General features: G+C 54.0%; 1 protein-coding gene across 1 annotated transcript; it reads right to left on the reverse strand.

Annotated features, from left to right (window-relative positions):
- Positions 1-1,237: 1,237 nt before the first annotated feature.
- Prom2 (prominin 2) lies at positions 1,238-15,742 on the reverse strand. The gene is made up of 24 exons (XM_052183546.1): positions 15,416-15,742; positions 14,868-14,917; positions 14,330-14,532; positions 14,118-14,238; positions 13,869-13,932; positions 13,523-13,612; positions 13,003-13,205; positions 12,599-12,673; positions 11,654-11,717; positions 11,305-11,464; positions 10,915-11,067; positions 9,918-10,041; positions 9,425-9,516; positions 9,203-9,287; positions 7,079-7,225; positions 6,110-6,181; positions 5,419-5,511; positions 5,228-5,281; positions 4,898-4,978; positions 4,624-4,692; positions 3,715-3,804; positions 3,450-3,556; positions 3,064-3,136; positions 1,238-2,904 (listed from the first exon to the last, which is right to left on the reverse strand). The coding sequence occupies exons 1-23, from the start codon at positions 15,657-15,659 to the stop codon at positions 3,073-3,075; spliced, it is 2,505 nt and encodes an 834-aa protein (XP_052039506.1). The 5' UTR covers positions 15,660-15,742; the 3' UTR covers positions 1,238-2,904; positions 3,064-3,072.
- Positions 15,743-16,669: the final 927 nt, after the last annotated feature.

The following is a 16,669-nucleotide window of genomic DNA, read 5'->3' on the forward strand; positions in this document are numbered from 1 at the left end:
GACCAGGTGCAGCATCTGACAGAACTCCTACGGCCCCCAATCTGCCATCCCTCCTGCTACAGAGACATCAAAGGACATCTGACTCAGACTTCCCTGGAGACGGGGCCTCCCTCCCCTGTGCTCACAGGAGGTGGGGACCTGTAGCGAATCCAGAAGAACATGTCCAGGGCCAGGACCAGGGCCGTGGAACTAACTTAGACGACCCTGAAGTAACCAGGTAACTTCCTGGAGCTTCATCAGGCTCAACCAGATAACAACCTGATCTCCTCAGAGCGTGTGGTGGTGGTGGCAGATAACTGCCAGTGTGAGGGGTTTCAGTCTCTACACGAAGCAGCCAGAGCCAGGTACCACTCAGCAATTTAGACCAGGAAAGCAGCAATGTCTCTCTCTCTATAGCTATGTCTGTCTCTTTGTCAACTGCCAGCACCACTCCATCCCTGGGTGTCTCCAAGCAACCCCTTCTTCAAACTAGAGTCCCACGGCTGTGACAAGGCTTCTGGGTGCTAAACTTCAGGAATAATTCCCAGTTAGACACCACTTATAAAAAGAGACTGTGTGATGTATGTGCCTTTTGATCACTTGAAATTACATATATATTTAAGCTGCAGAGAGCAAACAGGCCTGTGAAGAGCCGCAGAGCTGGAAGGGAGAGACAGCTCACTGGATAGAATGCTTGCCTAATATGAAGTCCTGGGTTTGAATCCCAGCACCACAAGAAACAGGTATGGTGGGAATGGCAGGCTAGGCTGTGTTCTTGTCCCAGAAGATGCTGAATAGAGTTTTAACGAACACCTGGTTCGCAGCCAAGCCCACTAAAGAGAGGAACAGTGTCTCCATGCTTTGGGGGTGGGCTTTGCCCTAGGAATGTGAAGTGTGGGCACTGACCTACTTTCCAGGGAACTTTGAATTATTTGGTCCCTGCCATAGGATTAAGGTGACCCTGTTTGCTGCGTCCTCCATCACTGCCAGATGTACACAACATCCAGGGAAGACACTGCTGCCCAAGGCCTCCAACTGTTCTGACAGATTTTCAGATACAAGAGTACCAACATTCAAGCAGCCCTACCATATAGGAGTGGCAAGATGAAAGTAAGAAAAACAAGGGATCCAGCGGCCACTAGGAGCAGATCACCGGGGACTCCCATCTCCACGAGAGAATCACTCTTAAAGTCGCTTTGCTTAAATGTGCTCGGGTATATAGTAGGTCAGATGAGCAACTCTGACAGAGAACTGGAAATGATTTTTAATTGCTTTTACTTCATTTGTTTAAATCCAATCAGTTGCATTTTAAAAAATATACAGGGTGTCACTTCCTCAACCCCAAGTAAACAAATGAGTAACAACTAAAAACAAACAACAAAACAAAACCTTCCAACCTCTCAGGGGGAGAAAGCACATCCCGGGACGCCTGTCTGAGAGCGTGCTTGCTGGAGTCTTTGTACATTCGTACATTGGGTGTCACCATCCTTAGTCCTAGCAGCAAAACTGGTGCGGGTACATTCATCATGTAATTCCACATCAACATGCTCAGAGATGGAGAGGGTTACCACCATAAAGGGCACTCGTCCCTTCACGCCAGACCCTGGCTCTGCCCTCAGCCTGGCTCTCAACTCCCAGGCTCAGCGTCAGGCCTGTCAAAGGTTTCCACCCATCACCATGTTTGACTTCCACAACCCTATACGCAGGCTCCACAGAGCCTCTCCATTGTATAATAAAAGAAACTGAGGCCTGGAGGACCAATGTAACATGTTTGAGGCACCCCAGTCAGCAGCATCAGAACCAGGCTGTGAATCACAGGACTAAGGCAGGCTCTGCTCTGCCCACTGAGTTGCTATAGCAGTCCCAGGATGCCTGCAGTTAGAGAGGCCTTGGAATTCTTCCCACAAATGCTCATTAAATACCAATTGTCTGCTGAGCTTTGCCTTAGAGACCCAGACCCAAAGCCTAAGAAAGTAAGAACCTGTTACTGGAGCAGAGATTGGTCCATATGATCTCTCTTTTCTTTGTCCTTTCTGGACCCAATGCCCAGCACATAGGAACCATAGAGAGATAAGTGAGGGGTGATCCCAGGCCATAGGTGCAGGATGGCAGGGGAAGGGCAAAACCCTGATCTTACCACCAGATTCATCCTGGGCAGACAGTGGGATCACCCATGCTACTGTCTGTGAGGCAAAGGCCCAGTGTGGCCCACATCCCTGGTTCTCCCTTAGGAGCCAATGCTCAGAGAGAAGATATGGCCAGCACTGGTATTTCTAATCCAGGATGTAGACAGCCCGCAGACAGGCCTGTCTTGCCCCACTGGGAACAGGAGATCCAGAAGAGAGCTGAAGGCTCAGAGGTCATGACCTCAACCATGAGTTTGTTCCATGCAGGGAGGCCTGGGAGCCAGCAAGCAAGGTGGCAGGAAGGACAAGGTAAAGGGGACAAGAGGGAGACGGGACCTATGGAGAGAACAAGCAATGGGCTGGGGAGGGAACAAGAAGGGTGTTGGGGCAGGTGGGGGACCAAGCTTAGACAAGGGGAGAGGAGCTTAGATAGCAGAGGGGAGAAAGGAATGGGGTAAACGGAGGGGGCTGTGTCCCGTGTGTCCCGTCTAAAGGCTGGAGAAAGAACTCCCATGGGTGGTGAAGAGCCTGTTGCTTTCCTGTTGCTGAGATACCACAGCGAGGAGGACAAGGCTAGACACGCAGAAGAACCTGTTAGCTCTGTAGTTCAGTAAAGACTGAGAGAGATTTGGGTCACGAGGAAAAAGAGTGCAAATGTGGAACTGGGTAAGATAGAGAAGAGGAGGGGACAGCCCAGCACTAGAGGCCAGCCTGGGCTCTGGGACAGAGGTTACAGATGTCTTCTGGTCCAGGCTGAGACAAGGAAGAAGGGCAGGAAGTCCCCAGGGATCACCTTGCCCTGTTATAAATTAAAAAGGAAACAGGTGGTGGTGGGTGGATGGGGCCCATCCACACCCAGACAGACACCCCAAGCTTTCCTGCCCTTCTGTATGTTGAAAGCCCCAAATCTCAGCCCCTCAGCTCAGGTACTGAGGGATTATGGAGGGGTGAAACTCACCGATGGGTTCTATAGCTTCAGGGAGGTGACCCTGGGGATATGGAAAAGTTGTGTCTCTTCAGAGCTGGTAGAGCTGTGACATCACAGAACTAAAGTGAGTCCCTAGCAGAGACCCTCAACCCTGACACAGGGACACCCGGAGCTCTGATGTCCCTGCCTCAGGAATCCCCCAGAGGATGAGAAGTCCCAAGCTATTCCCCCAAGTAGATGTGTTGCAGCAAGAAAGACACATGACAGGCTTATGTGGGAACTTTCAGTCCCCAACACTCCTTAGAGCTAGGCCAGAAGCTCTCCCTGCCCAGGAGGTTTCCGGACAGGGTGTAGCCCAATGGCTGTAAAGAATTCCTGGATGCCTGATGCCCACTGTGATTCTGGCAGCCCCTCACCTGAGACGTTTCCGGATGGGACGGAAGTATTTGGAGGTCTTGACAGCGAAGATGATGCTGGGGATGAGGAAGAAGGTGCACCACCCCAGGCAGAACCAGAAGGCATTCTGGACAGGAGCCATGAGGTCAGCTCACTGCGCCGGGCGTGGTGCCTTCCCCCAGCCCTGTGCCCAGAGGCCCTGCACTGACTCCACAGGCCTAGGCTCACGCCCTCCTCTGCCCACTTCCATTTGCTCTGTATCCATGGTGGGTTGGGGACACTCACCCAGGGGTCGGCCATCATGTCACACAGGATCACATGACCATTGTCCAAGGCTGTAGAGAGGGGCTGGCAGGTGGCAATGCGCTGAGTCACCTGTCATGCCAACATGAGGCAGGTAGACGTGAGGACACCTGGACCTACAGATGTGTACCCCCATATTCTGAGGAACAACTCTTGCACGTAGAGTAGTGGCACACACACTGACATAACGACCATGGGTCCTCAGGAATGTCGGGACGCTGAGCTTTCTGCTCAGCTCCCCCTCTGTATCTACTCGCCAGCCTATATGTAAGTCTCACTATGTCCCCCACCATGGCTTTAAGCCGTCCTCACTAGAGAGGCACACACACGCCTGACTTCACATGCATGTGCACATACATACACAGATACTCAAGGTAAGCCAACCCCCTATGAAGCCTTTCCAGAAGCTGTGGTCCACAGGCTGTGCAGAGGAGGAGGAGGAGGGGGAGGAAGAGGGGGAGGGGGAGGAAGAGGGGGAGGAGGAGGAGCAGGAAGAGGGGGAGGAGGAGGAGGAAGAGGGGGAGGAGGAAGAGGGAGAGGAGGAGGAGGAAGAGGGGAGGAGGAGGAAGAAGAGGAGGAAGAGGGGGAGGAGGGAGAGGGGAAGGAGGAGGAGGAGGAGGACGAGGAGGGCTTTGATGGCTGGCCTCAAAGAAGCAGGGAGAGGGACCTGCCCATGGAGAGGCGTGGGGCCAGTCCATACTTGGGTCTCACAAAATGGCTGGGGGTAGAAGTGGAGTAGATAGCACACACTTTGTAAGCAAGAATGCAGATGGCAGGTTTGGGAGACTGGGTCCAATCCCAAAGGCCTAGGTACCCCAGAAGGGCTCCACGGCGTGTCCACTGGGCTGGGTAAGCTTTAAGGCCCAGGCAGAGGTCTGTACCCTCGCTTACCTCTTCTTTCACCCAGGCCACATACTGAGAGAAGTAGCCCATTTCCCTGGTCAGGAAACACTCAGTGGCCTGCAGGGAAGAGAAGCCCTGGGTTGGCAGGGGTCCTGCCTCTCCACAGCCCTCCATATCTGGGATCATCAGGACAAGCCTGGCTCTCATGGGAGCCACAGTGAGGATGAGCTGAAGAAGCCTGGGGTAGCCTGGGGTAGCCTGGGGTAGCCTGGGGTAGACACTTCACTTTTGGCTCAGAGGCCACACCCTACCCTCAACTCACATTCCTCAGGATGAGGTTGAGAAGCACAGGCAGCTCTCCTTTTAGCTGGTCGACCCTGTCAAGAAAGTCTGAGGTATCCACCTGCAGGAGACGAGAGCCCGGCTCAGCATCCATCTCTCCACTCACCATCCATCCATCCTACTTTATACCACACACCACCTTAAAGGAGGAGGGGCAGGCTCTAGGACCCAGAGGCCAAAGAAAGGGACCCTTAATGGTCTGACCCCACCCTTTTCACCTTCTAATGGGACAGGACTAGCAGCTTGTCCTGTTTTCCTCTATTGCCCACATGTTCTGAGCCCCTCCCCCAGCCACACTCCCATTAACCACCTGCAGATCTGGGGCTGAGGACTCCAAGGTCCTGACACTGAGGTTGAGCTTGGTCTGTGGAGGAAGAATCAGGGCTGTCACAGGCAAGAATTCAGAGGCAAGAAATGGAGGCTATGGCTGTCCCCTCCCTCATTCACTGTCCTCTCTCTGTCCCTCCTCCTCCTCAGGCCTCAGAATCCCTCCGAGCTTACCATAAGGCTCTCCTGGAGGACAACCCTCTCCTGGTAGAGGCTTTTAAGTTCTCTGGCCTCCTCCTGTAGCTGCTGCCTCAGTACAGAGTCATTCTGAGGGTAGACAAAAGGATCAGAATGGGTTCCACCCTAACAGGAAGAGCAGCCCTTTGAGGGGATCTGAGAAGTGCTGGGTTCAGAAACAGAAACCCCCCACGCTCAGGCTTTCCCTGTTCTGGACCGGCCGCAAGCTGGACGCTCTAAATACAAGCTGCAGATGGCACTGCTAAGACTGGGCAATGCTCTCTGCTCGTCCCAGGGTCAAGACATCTGAAAGGGAACATCAGGAACGCGCGACATCTAGAAACACGGAGTACATGGGTCCATTCAGGGTCCGCACAACGCCCGTCGCAGCGGACTCTGAGGCTGGCCCAGCTGTGTGAGGTTAGGCCGGTACTTTATCTGATCTGAGACTGGGACAGTCTATAGATCGAGAGACAGAGATCTGAAATGGCCTGCCCAACGCCACACAAAATTGGCAGCAGGGCCTGAATGGGGACTGAAGGTGCAGAGCTTCAATCCCAGCAGCGGGGTGGAAAGCCTCAGCCCCATGTGTCCCTGCCGCTCCTCCAATCCCAGCATTCCTAGCCCCTCCTGCCCAGATCTTCTTCTTGATGGCTGTCTGGTCAAATGGTCTCCACTCCCTTCTTACTTGGGCCTGGGCCAGTCCTTCCATCTTCTGCGCCAGCTGCCACATGTCAGTCTTCACCACAGGCTTCTGGATCTGAGGAAAGACAGGAGCCACCAAGACGCCTAAACCCAGATGTCCCGAGTTACCCTCAGCCTCTGAGTTTCCAGCCTTGTCAAATGTGCCCTGTACCAACCACGTCCGTTCATTATCACCACCTATGGTTCTCTCTGTTGTCTCAGGGAAGGCCTCATAGAGCCTGGGCTAAGCTCGAACTTGCACATTCTCCTCTTTCTGCCTCTCAAGCACTGGGGTTCAGCCACGTGTTACCACATCAGGCTTTATGCAGGCTTTATGTAGAACCCAGGGCTCTACACATGACAGACAAGAACTTTACCAACTGTATCCCCAGCCCCCATAAGTCCATTATTAGGAGTCGTCTTGAGTTTGAACTGAAGCTGTGAGGTATTTCAGAGTTTCCAATGAGGGTTGGGTGGGGAGAACCAAGGTGCCCTCCAGGTTGACTGGAAGAAAGTAACTGTCCAACTGTAGAGTTGACTTGGCAGTTAAAAGCACTGGCTGCTCTTCCAGAAATCCCCAGTTGGATTTCCAGAACCCACACGGTGGCTCACAATTATCTGAAACTCTAGGTCCATGGTATCAGCTTCCCTATTCTTATTTCCACAGACACTGCATACATGTGGTGCACAGACACATGCAGGCAAAACACCCATATGTGTGTGTGTGTGTGGGGGGGGGGGGGAGTCAGTATCCTATCACAGTTCTCAGCAGCGGTGCGTTCAGGACCATGAACAGCGACACATGCATTCGCTAGAGGGATGTGGGGAAGGGCGTGGAGGTTCTTAACAGGACAAAGCCGCAGGAGTGGAGAGAGTGGAGAGAACTGGAGAGATGCACAACAAAACACATCCAGAATGGCCTTGCCATGGGGTGTCACATGCTGCCGAGGCACCAGATGTCCCCCTCACTGACCTGTACAAGGAAGTCTCTGTAGTGGATTTTCTCCAGCCCGCTACTCCGCAGAGCCTCCAGGTCCTGGCGGGCAGTGGGGCGCAACAGGTCTAGATCCTTCAAATCTACCCTGAAGTTCTGAAGCTCCTGCTGAAGCTTGTGTGTATACTGGGGAGAGGACAGAGCGAGCAGAGCGTTGAGCTTGGCTGCTTGGCTTAAGGTCCATTACTGGCATCTCCAGGGCTCCTACTCTGGATACAGCATCACAGGCTCCCAAAAGACCTCTACTCGGAGTCCCAGCCTGCTTCCAGGGACCATGTGGTAACTGGGCTATGGTGCAGACATTCTCTGGACAGCTGATACAAAATAGCTCTTTGGGACTTCTTCATCACATCCTCTGTAGTAAGGTCTTCACAGCACCTAACACTCTAAAATCACTTATTCCTGGACCTGTTAATCCAAGATCATCAGCTCAGTAATATCGGGGACTTGGCCCATTCGACTCTGAGACACTCTCATCTGCAGCAGAGCCTGTTAGGTGGTAGGTGAGATACAAGTCTGTAGACTTGTGAGTGAGTGAGTAAGTGAGTGAGGGAGTGAGTGAACACATCCACATTCCAGGAAAGACATCTGGCGTTTGCCTCCCTTGTGGTCCTGACACCCAGCTTCAGTATCAGACAAGGCAGCCCATCTCTGGTCACCTCTCCCCATCTTTCTAGGGAACCTTTCTCCAGGGAGAGGGCTCCCCAACTGTCTTTGACAAGAACAGGACATGAAGCAGCAGATATTCTGGTACTCAGGACGGCATATTTTATCTTTCTGTTTTGTGCACACTTAGCCTTTTGGTGTCTTTTCTGAGAAGTTTTTTTTCAAGGTCACATTTGATAAAATACCATGAAACCTCAAAGAACTTCCTGGTCCCTCAGAACCAGGAGCCTCCTTGGTCCATGCTTTTCTGAAAGCTGGACTCTTCTTCTCTGGGGAAGAGGTCACTTAAGGCTGAGATAACGTCCAGCCAGCAGGGTGGGAGGTCCACTGTACCCAGGACCCTGTTGCAAAGCCTCCAGCCAAAGAGTAACTGACTCTGGTTAAAGACACTGGAGGGAAAAAAGGTGCTGACATTAAGCAAACATCCCTGGTCGTGGTTTAAGGCATGGAGTTGGCTCTGGTCTTATTTGATTGTGTTACCCTGTAACTAGGGATAGAGATGAATCCAAGAGGTTTCTTGGGTGGATCAAAATGAGTGAGCTTTGTATGGGCAGCAAGAGTGCTAGCCAGAATAGGTGTGTGTGTGTGTGTGTGTGTGTGTGTATCTATTTGTTTCTCTGTGTGTGTGTCTTTGTGTGTCTGTGTGTGTGTGTGTTTGTATGTCTGTGTGTCTGTGTGTGTGTCTCTATGTGTGTGTGTCTGTGTGTGTGTGTGTGTGAGTGTCTGTTAGGGGGTGTTTCCTAAGACATACTTAGAGGAATGGCTCCTTAAGGCTCTCTCCCCACTTTACCTTTAGGGATGGAGAGAGGAGAGAGAGCATATTTCATCTATCTTTAGAACCACATTCTAAACTGATCCCCTGACGGATGTCTGAGGCTCCTTTTGTGGGGATTGACAGGTGCCTCCGTTCTCCACCCCTTCCTTTCTACCTTGCATTCTCCTGCACCCAGGACCCGCTCCCTCTCCCTCAAATGAGTCCTGGGAAGGCAGCCAGCCTGAAACTCTGAGGTCAGACTTGGGGAATAGAATCTGCCACTGCCACCTATTGGCTCTGAGGGCTCAGCAAGGGTCCCAGAGAATGTTCCACCAGTGTCACTCAATTGACTCAGGAACACTCCCATGCCACTCCCAGCTAGAACCTGTCCCTGTCAGGACACCCCCCACCCACTGTCACTGTCGTCACCTCCCATGACCTGTGCTGTATTCAGCTTTCCTGGAGCACATGCTTAAAGAGGCCCAGCCACTCACACACCTACCATACCCCTAGAATCAGCCAGAGTTCAAGCCCTGGTCAGACCCTGAGCTGGGTGCTCAGATCTCTGGTTTGGGTACCTTGATAAGAGGTTTTTTATTTATTTATTTATTTTCTTCGTTCAGAGATAATGCCCCAGAAAAACAGAAGAAAGAGATATTCAATCTTCTGAAACATTTCCTTGCCTGTTTGATATCCAGGTGTTTATCCAGGTCATAGGAGTCATTGAGCTGTAGAACCTTCCAGAGAACTGCCCCTGCCTTACACTGTCTGTGGAAGAAAGATACACATGGACAAAGAGCCACCAGGGATGGCAGGTGGGGTTGGCATCACCCTAAGGAGACTTCCACTTTTGCACCTCCCTTCTCTTCCCCGACCCTAGCCCCAGTCCCAGGACACCCACTCACCGATAGGCCTGGAAGACACTGATGTTTTTCCTCAGGCCAAGAAGGTAGGACAGGTTCATGGATGGAGGCAAGTTCCCCGGGGTGTCTGCAAACTGCAGGTGGGCAGGAAGAAGTGGAGCCAGAGAGGTGAGGGGCGAGCCTGCCCTGATGCTTGGTGCCACCCTTACTCCAACCAAACCCGCTCTCTAATTCAAATGACGCCAGACCCCACTCCTCCTGGGGACTTGGCCTGTGAATCTCTGGCAGTGACACAAGCAGGACCTTCAGTACAGAATCCTTCCCAGACTCAGAGCTGGGGTGGGGGGTGTAGGTGCCCCCACCTGGAGCCCTTGCTGGGGAGCACCTTAGGGGCTCATGGGTGTCTATCTGCCCCCCATCTCATGCTCCTTCCTCCTGCCCCCATCTCCCACTTGCACCTCTGGCTCCTACTTCCTCCTGACTGTGTGTTGGCCCAAGCTCACTTCAGCTCCCTCTGGAACAGGCCCAGGCCCACCTCATACAGCTCTCCGCTCTCCCAGCTCCGGCACACCAGCGTCTGCACATTGCCACCCACCAGGAAAGTGGCGAAGACGAGGAGGATGAGGGGGGCTGCGAAGAGGAAGCTGAAGGCCACACCTCTGGAGGTGAGAGACATGGTGGAAGAAATGTGGGAGCTGACTGCCCTGAGCCATCTTTGCCCCCACCCACGTCCTGGGACCAGCACAAACTGTGAGTTGGCAACAAGGCATGTCTCCTGGGCAAAGGAGAACCCGGGACTCCTGGCAATTCCTTGGCATCCTTACCCACCCACCCACCCCCTCCTACTGTTGAGTTCTGCTGGCTGCCACAGTAGCCACGAGGAAGGACACCTGCTTGTTCAAAGAGCCACATCTGAACTTAGTGTTCATGGAAGGGACCTGCTCCAGTGCCCAACCTTTCTGTACGGCCACTACCATCTACATAGATAGCACTCTAAAGACACCTAGCAGTAAGGACCCTCTGACCAGTGCCCTTGACTTACAGAGTGTCTTTGTGAGCTGGCACAATCCCATGCCAGGTCATGAGGCCTGAAGAGTAAAATGTGGGATGGGTTTCAACTCCTCACTAGCCCCTTTGACAAGGTACCTGGTATGAACAGCTGGCCAACTGTATGAGGCAGCCCTGGCCTTAAAGGCCATCTGGTTTAAGGATGAGTAGCAGATTCTGCCTTTGCTGCCTTGATGGGACTGCCTACGGGATGGGTTAAGAAGGGTTTTGAGGCTGTGTCTGGACTTGATGGGAGTACTCTAGTTACTACCGGTGTTCTTCCTTTCTCATTCTAATCCTTGTGGAGGACGCTGAGACCCAGGGAGGTCATTGCTCTGCCCAGAGTCCCTACCTCAAGGAGTAGGGACCAGGTCAGCATCAAGGCTCATTCTCCTGACTTGCCAGACTCCACTTCTGTAGCTGCACCAGGAGGAATCTGGCAACCCAACAGTGAGGCCCCTTTCCCTTCCCCAACCCTTCCTTACGCCATGAGGAAGCGGGCTCCAGCCTCGCCTTTGGTTTCAGAGTGGCTGGGATCCTCCCTGGCAAACAACCCCCAGATGCCTAGGCTGAGGCCCAGCAGGTTACAGATCACCACAAGCAGGATGGCAGAACACAGCACGCATCCCAAAATCCACCTGCCACAGAGAGAGTATGGGACTCGCTGAGAAGGAAGTCATCTCTGGTACTGGCGCGCTGGCCTGGAACCTAGGCCTCTAGGCACCAGACAGGAACTTCAGAAGTAGGGGTGTGAACATTTGCTGAGGTCTCATAGCTTTTACAGGGTCCCCAGGCTCAGATTTGGGCCATAGGGGTTAGGGTTCATAGGGGGCAGTAGTATTGTCAGGCTGGAAGTGGCTCAAAGCACCACCCACCTGTAGGTCTCATATCGTTGCACCTCCTGCAAGTAGGGGCGGCTGCGCTGTTCCAGCCCCTCCACTGCCTGGCTCCAGCGGGAAGCTGCCTCTGAACCAGGGAACGCTTGGGCCAGCATACTCACACCTTCAGGCTGCTCAGCCAATGCCTTTTTCAGATCTGCCCAAAGCCGTAGGGTTTCAGAGGATAAAGCAGGCACCCAGGAGTCAGGACTCACAGAGAACCCACCAGACAAGGAAGACAGCCACCCCCACCACTGCCCAGCTCCTCTCTCAGCAAGCCTCCCTGGAAGGGGTGGGCTGGGGGTACATTCCAAGCAGTCAGTCAGTCCCCTAAGCAGGGCCTCACCTTTGACCACACTGGCAACCTGCATTTTAACCAGGATCGGGAGGTTATTGAAGGTGGCGTTCTCCTGCAGAACCAAGCAAAGCTGTGTCTATTGCTGTCTGGAATTCCACCTTGGGGTCTTAAAGTCACAGGCCCAAAGAGAGGGTGCTGCTATTCAATGCTCCCAGCAAAGGAAGTGGCCTTGTTCTTGCAAACATGGCTTCTCCTGCCTGACTCAAGTCTTCCACACATGGCACATTACGAACTCCTCCACCCCCTTCAACTTGAAGTCACTTCCTAGACAGTCCTGGCTCTCATCCTCTCTCTGTGTACCCATCCCATGCTAACAGCCGGCCCTACTGCCTCTGTCCGGCTCTAGCCTTCCGCCTGTGTTAGTCTGGCTTCCTTCTTCCCAGACTTCCAGCATAGCTGACTCACTGATTCTCCAATTCCAGGCCCTGGGTCACAGACTCTGACTCACACGGTGCCACCTCCGCCTTGGCTATCGCCACTCAGAGAGCAGGCCTGCCCTCTGGGGTACAGTCAAAAGCACCTGCTCCCTTGTGGCCCAAAGACCCTGTCCTTATGGGAGCCCAACTCTTTCTGAGCTGTAGATCAATCTCTCCCGTGTGACTATATGCCATGGGGACTGGCACAGTGAGCCTCTAGCCCAGGCTGCCACAGGGTGAGGGTGGACTCAATTTAATCAAGACCTTTTTTTTTTTTTTTAATTTGGTCTTTCAAGATAGGGCTTCTCTGTATGACGCTGGCTGTCCTGAAACTTACTCTGTAGACCAGGCTGGCCTCAAACTCAGAGATTTGTCTGTTTCTGCCTCCCAAGTGCTGGGATTAAAGCTACCACTGCTCAGCTTAACCAGGTTCTTCCAGAGAGTGAAACTGAGGCCTTTCCCTTGTTAGTTCCCAGGTAGGTGGAGTAAGAGCCCAGGTAACTAAAATCGGGTATACCTCCTGGACCATGCTGGAGAAGTTGGCTTCTGGGACACCCTTCAGCCGATGCAGGACATCATCTACAGAGGGCACCTGAAACAGGAGTGACTATGACATGAGAAAAATCTCCATAGGAGGAAGGAGGTGCCTCTGAACCCTTACTATCCTCAAATGTAAAATGGGGAACCCAGAGTCCCTAGCTCTCTGGGAGGCAGAGCCTGAGACGCTCAGGGCTCAGTGTGTGGCACCCGGAGAGCCTCGGCTCACTCTAAGAATGAAGGGCCATTAACCCTGGGTGCTCTGGAAAGGAAGGCATAGCCCAGCAAGGGAAAGGCATCTGGTCACTAGGATGCCAGAGGGTTCCAAAGGTGCAGACCAGACCAGTGCTTCCAAGTCCCAGTGGCTTTGGTCAAGGCCTGCACCTGGCTAAAGTCAGCACCCAGTTGCAGAGCGTTGGCCTCGCTTAGCACCCGCCTGCAGTTCTCGTCACACCAGCTCTCCTGACGCAGGGCAAGCAGGCGTTCCCGGTGCGCCTTCACAGGTGTTTCCAGGTGCTGCTGACCTTCCTGCAGCTCCACTGAGGTGGTGTTCAGGGCTCGAAGGTGGTCTATGGAGACCTGCAGGGCTAAGAGAGTTACACATGGCCTGAGGGTCTCCTCATTTCCTGGTGCCCTCAGCAGCCTAGGAAAAAGAGGCACCTGTACTCCCTCCTCCTGGTTAAAGGGACACAAACTGTCTATAGTCACAATGGAAACTGCCGCTGGCCACATGAGGCCAGGAGATAGGCGGGGATCCCACATACAGGATTCCCGAATAATGGGAGGAGAAAGACTTGGGCGGAGCTGGGGTAGTATGTGAAATTCAGGGGTGGGGGATGGGAGAAGTGGCTCCTAGAGGACACCTGCTGGACCCACCCACGTACAGGGCACTGGTCCAACTCACCCTGGCCCAGACTGTGCACTGAGTCTAGCACCTGGTACACTGTGCTCTTGAGCCGGTTATGAATTATGTTCCCAAGGTTCTCACCGACACCTGGACAACACAGGGCATTTGGCAGGGTTGGTCCCCCAGGAGCTGAGGGCATCCCCACTGCCACCCATGAGCCATGGTCTCTGCATAGTGGTGTCAGCCTGCAAGGTGGTACTCATCCTGCAGTAATACGGCTGCTGCACAGAGATACCTCTTTGTGAAGTGGCACCCTGGTGGAGTCCCGGCTAAGGGAGCTGAGAGATTTCCCTAAGGCAGGCCAGGGCAGAGGGACCTGGAGCTGGCCAACTGTAGCTCTCACCATCCAGCTCCTTTGAGACTTGCTTCTGAGGCACGGAGAACTGTTCAGCCATGGCCTGCAGCTCCTAAGCAAACACAGGGGAGTAAGCCAGCTTCTCTGGCCCTCAGCAGTCTTACAGTTGGGTATTTCAGGGACTTTCCATCAGGGGGCGGTCAAGTACCCATGGGAAGGGACACCCTCTCTGCTCTGCAGATTCTCAGGCTTGAGGCTGTATGCTCACACACAGATGAGGGCTCGGATGGTACTCACTTCCGGAACATCAGAGACCAGGCCTCTTAGGCTGAGCAGGGTCTGAGGGACAGCTTTCACACTGGGCCCTGTCTGACTGTGTGTGTACTGGTTAGTAGCAAAAGCACAGACCATACCAATCCTGCAGGGAGAGGGGCAAGGAGGAAAGGGTTTGCAGTGTGTCCAGGAGCACAGGGCCGCCATCCAGTCCTCCCTCCGAGGCAGCCTCTCACAGAAGCACGAGGGTGGTGAGCAGCAGGAAGGTCATGAGGGTGCCGCGTTCGCAGGCCATGGCTTTGTGCTCTGTCTTCACTCTGCCCCCACAGCGCCGGCGGCAGCGACACCAACAGAAGCAGAGCCCAGTGATGGGCACCAACAGGAAGTAGAGGCCAGCGATCACAGCACACACCACGTAGCCTGCCTCATACCGAACCACCTGGGCCAGGCAGCAAGGCATGAGGGGGCCGCCCTGCCTTTCCCCTATTCCGGTGGAAGTCAGAAGGGGAGAGAATGCCGGTGTGCGCCTCTACCTGTTCCCTGGGGAACCCACGTGGGACACAGGAGGTGATCGTATCCTTGCTGATCACCACTGTACGGATGGGGCAACTCAGGTCTAGAGACACTGGGGATCACTGCAAACCCCGCCTCGAGGGGAGATGGTGCCAAAGACCCCACTCTGGCAAACACTCAGCAAGGAGGGCTAAACTGAGCAGGCGCGGCCCCTTCTGCTCACCCTTAGCTCTCTCCCCCAGCTCCTGTGACCCTCCTCACCTCATCTGTCTTCACAGAAGATGGATCATTCAGCAGGGTCTTTATCAACTCTGGGGAAAAGAAGCAAGCTGAGGTTTGGGGACAGCCACTGCCTTGCCCGTGTCTAGCCTCTCTCCACTGCCAAGCTAAGGGAGGTTCTTAGAGAGGGCAGTGTCATGTGGCTGTGACATCTTGCCAGGCCTCAGCATGCTGCAGAAGAGGCAGCTGGTAGGAGGCCTCAGCAGACCTTTCCGGAGCCCTTCTGGTAGGCCCAGCAGCCTCTGGTGGTCCTTCCCCTCCTGCCGGCCTTCCTGACCCCTGACCCCAGGGCACTGGGACAATGAGCCACATTTAACCTAATATACTTGCACACAGAGGAAAAGGGGTTGGCCCAAGGTCAACCAAGAGGGCTAGGGAGCTGCTTCTGGAATCTAAGAACTTGTGGAAGAAAAAGGCTGTGTAGTACCAGAAACCTCCCCCTGCAAGTGCCTGTACACAGGATGTGCACAGAGGCTAGCTGGGGGCCCAGTGCCTACAGTGGTCTGCTGGGGGTGTGGGTGGGCACTCACCTGCCGGGAAGGGGTTAAGCTGAACCACGGAGAGGAATCTTTGCACGGTGCCATAGAGGGAGTCCAAGGACCCCGACGCGCGGACCAGAGGGGCCAACTCTCGTGTCCTGGTCACCGGAGCGAATGCCAGGTGCTCCACTCGCCCGAGGGACCCGCAGTCGGCTGCCACGGCTCCGGGCAGGCTCAGGGCGAGTGCTAGGCTCAGGCCCAGCAGGGGCACCATCAGGTCGGGAGTGCGCGTCATGAGTTCGGGCGGGTGGGCAGCACAGGCTCAGGCGGGGGACAGTGCGGACCAGCACGGGGCAGGCCGTGCATCCTTCTGTAGCCTTCTTTCCTCCGTCCCTGTGGCTCTACAAACCGGCCCGACAGGTTTGGGCTCCGGAGCTACCAGGTCGCCCGCCGGGAGCGTAGGAAGGGCAGGGGCGGAGGCCGGATAGGGGGCAGGGCCAGGCCCAGGCGCCCTTGGCCTTCTCAGTGAAGTCTGTGCCTCTCTCCCCTCCTAACCTTCTGGGTAAGGGCAGCCTGGAGCCCATGGAGGGGTCCCTCAGAGTCTCTGGATTATCTAGGATGGTCCAGTTTCAAATAGATTTTTCCACACTCAATTCCAGCAGCCCAACCCGAGGGCTGGTTAAACATGACCCCCTAGTGAAGCCCTGACCCACTGAAGCCGTCCTAAGAACAGACCCACAAACCAGAATAAACCAGGAGAGCCACCAACCTGGCTCTCTCTGCTTCCTCTGGGCACTGTTTTGTCCCCAAGAGTGACCTCTGCCAGGCCAATCTGGAGCAGGCACTGTCCTTAGGGAGAGCAGAGGGTTGCCCTCTGCCCTAGCCATGCCCATCTGGTCATCGACAGCAAGAACTTGATGCAAGTTATGCCCCGAGATGTGTCTCCAAAGGTCTGTGATCTGTGAAGGACGAATACTCAGGATCCTGTAACCGAACCACTCCTGACGGGTGGAGGATATTCCTAACAGCATTATTTATGGCACCAGAAACAAACTGGTTTAAGAGACATCCTCCAGAAGACAATAGGCAGTCATCAAAGTGAACTGAAAATGTCTCTGTGGTCTGGATAGATCCTCATGCATTAATAAGCACAAACAGTCATCACAGAGCAGTCTGTGACATGAAGACACACAATAGTGAATATATCTATATATTCTATTCCATATGTTATATATAATACATAACAATATACAAAAATACTTTTAACTAATTTTAAAAATCAGTGTCTCTCTGTGTGAGTGCAGG

The sequence above is a fragment of the Apodemus sylvaticus genome, chromosome 5 (assembly GCF_947179515.1).
Source record: "Apodemus sylvaticus chromosome 5, mApoSyl1.1, whole genome shotgun sequence".
Taxonomy (NCBI): domain Eukaryota; kingdom Metazoa; phylum Chordata; class Mammalia; order Rodentia; family Muridae; genus Apodemus; species Apodemus sylvaticus.